At 42.6% G+C, this 6,000-nt stretch overlaps 1 protein-coding gene across 1 annotated transcript; it reads left to right on the top strand.

Moving 5' to 3' along the window:
* Positions 1–254: 254 nt before the first annotated feature.
* Positions 255–3,083, top strand: LOC308150821 (nuclear factor 7, brain-like; the record flags this gene model as incomplete). Its single annotated transcript, XM_080523613.1, has 5 exons — positions 255–662; positions 1,004–1,099; positions 1,691–1,713; positions 1,797–1,915; positions 2,533–3,083. The coding sequence occupies 5 exons, from the start codon at positions 255–257 to the stop codon at positions 3,081–3,083; spliced, it is 1,197 nt and encodes a 398-aa protein (XP_080379739.1).
* Between the last annotated feature and the right edge of the window lie 2,917 nt (positions 3,084–6,000).

Below are 6,000 nucleotides of genomic sequence, written 5' to 3'. Positions count from 1 at the left end.
ACTGGTGGCTGACTCCGGGAGCTATAGCTGACGTGGGTACATCATCATAGGATCTACGAGGTATATATTCAGTAACAGCACGACCTTGAGTGTGATATTGCTTTTTTATACAACAGTTAGTACTACTACTAAATGACCGTTAATTAGACTACATGTTTGTGTTCAGGTTACTAGGCAACAGTCCATTTGAAGTTCAGTTACAGGAGAGAGGTCAGAGAGCTAGTACAGAAGAGGAACAGGCATCGTGTGAGAACATGGCTGCTACATCGTCTCTCCCAGAGGAGGATCTCTCCTGTCCTGTGTGCCGTGACATCTTTAAAGATCCTGTCCTCCTGAAATGTAGCCACAGCTTCTGTAACGCCTGTCTGCTGGAATACTGGGGACACAAGGGATCTCGGGAATGTCCAGTTTGTAGGAGAAGATCCTCAATGGATGAGCCTCTTTACTTTAACCTAGCCCTAAAGAACGTGTGTGAGGCCTTCTTACAGCAGAGAAGTCAGAGAGCTGAGGCAGGGTCTGTGGTGCTGTGCAGTCTGCACGGTGAGAAACGCAAGCTCTTCTGTCTGGAGGATAAACAGCCCGTCTGTGTGGTGTGTCAGGCCTCAAAGAAACACAGATCTCATGACTGTGTCCCAGTAGACGAGGCTGCACAGGAGCATAAGGTAAACATAAATAAGATACAATAAGATGACTATTTAAAATTCTGTGAGTGATAGACAGCTATGTCACTTGATGTTTTGCTCATGCATTCAGACTGGTTGAAAAGATAAAGGGTCGTTGTTTTCTTCACAATGATAAAAATGAACGATCGTTTTTAGTTTCTGTTTTAATTTGACTTTGATTCATCCTTTTTTGTCTGGAATAACAAATATAGTTCTGCTGAGAGAATGTGTTTCTCTGACAGACTATAAGGATTATGATAATGATTCCTGCAGAACTGTGGTAAACAGAAACTGTCAAATGAGTCCAGAAATGTCCTCGGTAAAGTTTTGTCTCAATCCAGGAGGAACTCCAGACAGCTCTGAAACCCTTACAGGAGAAGCTGGAGGTCTTTAACAAAGTTTTAAAAACCTGTGATGAAACATCAGAGCACATTAAGGTACTGTGTACGTCAGGCAACGTGTTGTATTCAGTGATGTGGTCTTCTCTTGTTGTCTCAGTATTGGATTCTGTTGACATCTAACTGATAGTCATGCATCTGCAACTCAAAATCATAAAGAGAGCTGCATGCATTTCACCTGAACTTTGAATAATAATAATAATAATAATAATAATACCAAAGTTAAAGTAAAACTAGTTAACATACTATATGGTAGTAAAACTACAGTGATCACAATATTATTCCCCTTGCTGTCTCCAGAGCCAGGCCCAGCACACAGAGAGACAGATTAAGGAGGGGTTTGAGAAACTTCACCAGTTTCTACGAGAGGAAGAGGAGGCCAGGATAGCTGCACTGAGGGAGGAAGAGGAGCAGAAGAGTCAGATGATGAAGGAGAAGACTGAGGCACTGAGCAGACAAATATCATCACTTTTAGACACACTCACAGCCTTAGAGAAGGAGCTGAAAGCTGAAGACATCTCCTTCCTGCAGGTAAGGATGCCTTCTCTCAGACAGTAATTGTAAATGTATTCAGAGACTGATTGATGACATCACTAGCATTGATGACAATTCTCCTCTGTTCCTCTCCAGAACTTCAAGGCCAGTAAGGAAAGGTAAGTGATCTGTCTCTGGTCTCTCTTCTCTGGGGTTCTGAACCCAAGCCCACAGCAGCACTGACTCCTGAATGTTCTTCCAGAGCCCAGTTCACACTGCCAGACCCAGAGAAGGTTTCAGGAGGGCTGATAGACGTGGCCAAACACCTGGGCAACCTGCAGTTCAGAGTCTGGGAGAAGATGCAGGGGATTGTCAAGCACGGTTAGTACTGACCAGAATTGGATTAAGAATATCTAATAGATTATATGAACACGTTCATAGAACATACCGCATTAATACATTCATAATAATATTATGTGACACCAGCCAGTGTTTTGACCAGCCAGGTGCCAAAGTCATCTTTCAGTTTTTGACATAGTCTGAAAGTACAGATTGTCAGCTTTCAAATTATGTGAAATTGGAAGAAAACAGAAGACGACATGTGTATTTGAATGTACCCCTGAAATCACATTCCTGAGAAAAAGCCTTTTAAAGATCTGAGTTTTTCACACGTCTGCACTGCCAGGTAATGGGCGGTAACAATAGCTGGTTAACCCCGCCCCCAACCACTTCCCCTCTAGATTGACAGCTGTCAGCTGTTAATATCTGTCAGTGTTACTGGGTCAGATAGGCTTTTCAAAGGGAAGTTTACAGTACATAGCTAGCTATAGCTAACATTCTCACCTAGGCATTATGATGCTCACGTTACATTTGACCAGCTGCCATCACAAATGTATAATATATAATACATATTACATATGTATATATATATATGTATAATATGTATAATAAATAATACAGCGCATAATGTGTAGAATGCATCTGTGTTTGTTTTGAAGCTCCTGTGATTCTGGACCCCAACACTGCACCTCCCTGGCTCTCTCTGTCTGATGATCTGACCAGTGTGAGACAGAGAGGGTCAAGGCAACAGCTGCCTGACAACCCAGAACGGTTCATGAAGTATGCAAATATTCTGGGCTCTGAGGGGTTCATCTCAGGAGAGCACAGCTGGGAGGTGGAGGTGGGGGACCATCCTCACTGGAACATGGGTGTGGTTAAAGAGTCCAGTGACAGAAAGGGGAAGGTACTAACATCACCACAGTATGGAATCTGGGCTATAAAACAGACGGATGGTAAGTATAGAGATGCAGTGGGTAAGACCATCACTCTGAAGAGGAGACCCCAGAGGATCAGAGTACAGCTGGACTACAACAAGGGGGAGGTGTCCTTCTACGACCCTGAAGACATGACACTCATCCACACTCATAAACACACCTTCACTGAGAGACTGTTCCCCTTCTTCTCTATTGGAGGAGCTGGTGATGCTAAACACCCTGATCTACAGATCTGCCAATCAGAGGTGTCTCTGACCTTGATGTCATCCCAGTGAGGAGGGGGGGTGGGGGGTGGGGTGGCCACCCGTCTTTCCCACCCGATCCAAAGTCAATAACAGGCTCGATACATAGTTAATCATTTACATAAGGCTTCATTACATTTAGATACATAGTTAATCATTTACATAAGGCTTCATTACATTTGCTGATATAAATGCTGACTCACTGGTAATTATAGAGAGTTGATGACAAGTGTGGTAATAAATCCACGACACTATCATTTTCAATAATTGAATGATTTATATTCATGATTGTATCTTAAGAATGTTGAGTTCTTAAACAAACAAAAAAGTTGTTATTGTTTATTCTGTATGTTCTTTCTTTTTTCTTTTGTTACTAAATGTGTCTCAGGGGCATGGAAGTGAGTCTTATGGTATTAGAATCATAAATATAAAATATTACGGCTGTCAAATTATTAAGATTTATTTTTTTATCATAAGCTGTAGTAGTTATAATTGCTGTGTTGACATTATACTTACTTGCTTACTTTGCTCAGAGTATGAATCCTAATCCAACAGGCAGAATGTGATTCCTCTATGACTAGTGCTCTGCATTGGGAAGATCTCCTCATATGTACATTGTGGGACATTTAATAAAAGCTGTTTTGCTGATCCCAGATCTGCTGTCGGTCAGTGTTTAGTGATTACCAAACGCGATGGTAGCAAACGCGTCTGTTTAGATTCAGAACGATATTCTCTGGTATTTGGTTTGAGGGGTACCAACATTCAAATAAGCATATCTTCTTCAACTATTTAGATTTCAATGTATGACACCTCATTTGAACGTTTACAATCTGCACTTCCATAATCTGTCAAAAAGAAAGAAGCCCTTGCCTTACGTGGGGACCTTTTCACCAGACCCTGTCACATTGAGCTCAGGTTGGCTGTGATTATCTCTTGTTAACTGGTTGAGGTTATGTAAGCAGTGAAATCAGAGTGATCAAGTAGAAACACCACTTATCAGGACATTATGATTCACACCTCACAATCAAGGTCAGTGTAAAATGCTTTAATGATGATATGAAACAAACTTGAATCAGAGAGACCTCTCCCCTCACTAAAAACATTCCCCTGACATGTTTAACTGAACATTCAAAGTGCACTCAGCATTACATCCTGGTGGATGAATACTGTCATGCTTTTGTGTGTGAGTGTGTGTGTGTGTGTGTGTGTGTGTGTGTGTGTGTGTGTGTGTGTGTGTGTGTGCGTGCGTGCGTGCGTTTTGATTGATTGATTGAAAACGTTATTAGAATGTTTGCAGAAGTAGGTACATGAAAGTACATATTACATACAAGGTCAAACTAAGAGGATAAAAACCCAAGAAAGCCACTGGCTTATTTCAATTGGGGTCCTTGATTTTCAATTCATCGTTACATGTAAGACAGACATAAGAAAATAACTAGTACTATCTACATGATAATACTGACAAATAACTATTACTATCTACAAGATAAACGTACATCCATCATGGGAAGAACAATACAACAAAACATAAGGTATGTACAGCGGGTAGGACAGGTGGGGACATACACCACAGGTGGGGGCGGGGGACAAAACACAAAGTATGTACAGTGGGTAGTTCAGGTCTTTTAATCTGATTTTTGTTTTAGAGGGTCCAGTTACGGATTGCAGCCTCCTGTAAATGTTTTTTGAGAGTGGTTTTGAAGGTGGGCAGTGTTTTGCACTCCTTTAAGATTATAGGAAGGGCGTTCCACATCTTTACTGCATAGTTTGCAAACGAGTTTAAACCCTTGTTTGTGGTGCAACGCGGTTGAACGTGGTTCGTGGAGCTTCCTCTGGTGTTGTAAGTGTGGACGTTGTTCACTTTTTGGAAGTATGTTGACAGGTACTTGGGTGTCTTTGTGGTGTAGCGTATCTTGAAGACTAGGCCCAGTGCAAGCTGCTGCACTCTGTCAACTACTCGTAGCCAATCAAGGCTCAAAAAAAGAGCAGCGGTTAGATGTGTCCTAGGGTTGAGGCCTAGCAGAAGCCTAACCAGTTTATTTTGGGCTGTCTGGAGTCTTGTTTTATGGGCCTTTGTGGTTCTATAGTACCATGATGTTACGGCATAGTCGAAGTGACATTGAATGAGAGCTCCTGATAGGGTCCTCAGTGTGTTTTTACTGACAAGTGAGGATATCCTGTACAACGTGTGTGTGTGTGTGTGTGTGTGTGTGTGTGTGTGTGTGTGTGTGTGTGTGTGTGTGTGTGTGCGTGTGTCGTATCGTATCCGTACGGTCCCAAACCGGAGCGGAGGAGTGACCTGCTGCTTGTCTTGTATCTTGTAACCCAGCCCCCCCCCTCCCCTCCCCTAAATGCCACAAACGCTTCCGGGATGTCGGGAGTCTCCGCGGCGCAGCGATGAATCAGGAATTCAAAGGTCGTTTCTGGAGAGAGAACATCACGTCTGTCACCTGTCACAGGGCGAAGCAGGCCAGGCGACCGGGCCAGCCGAGGTCCATCAGAACCAGCAGCAGAGGCAGAAACGCTCCTAGCAGGACCTGGATCGGAGCAGGACGCGTTAGAGGTCAACGCAGAACGCCGAGAGCTTGAACGCTGATTGGCTGATCCAGGACTCACATGTGCGCGTCATCACCCGGACCAGAGAGAGACACGGGAGAGATGGGACCCGTGGGTTATGTCCTAAATGTCTCTTTTAATGTTAGTCGATGAATCTATATATTTGTATTGTATTTTAGTGGTTTACATCGTATAGTAACTGCTAAATGTGTATTGTATTGTAATTTGTATTGTATTTTAGTGGTTTACATCGTATAATAACTCCTAAATTTCGTTGTTTGGTACCTGTACTGTAGCAATGACAATAAAGTCCATTCATTCATATAGTAATTCATCTATTATTTAGTTTGTTTATCTTTGTTCTATGCCCCTTGGATTGTATGGTTTATTCTTG

This window comes from Nansenia antarctica, assembly GCF_963989245.1.
Source record: "Nansenia antarctica genome assembly, chromosome: 2".
Taxonomy (NCBI): domain Eukaryota; kingdom Metazoa; phylum Chordata; class Actinopteri; order Argentiniformes; family Microstomatidae; genus Nansenia; species Nansenia antarctica.
Note: the sequence above shows the minus strand (reverse complement) of the source record. Positions and strands in the feature narration are given on the sequence as shown.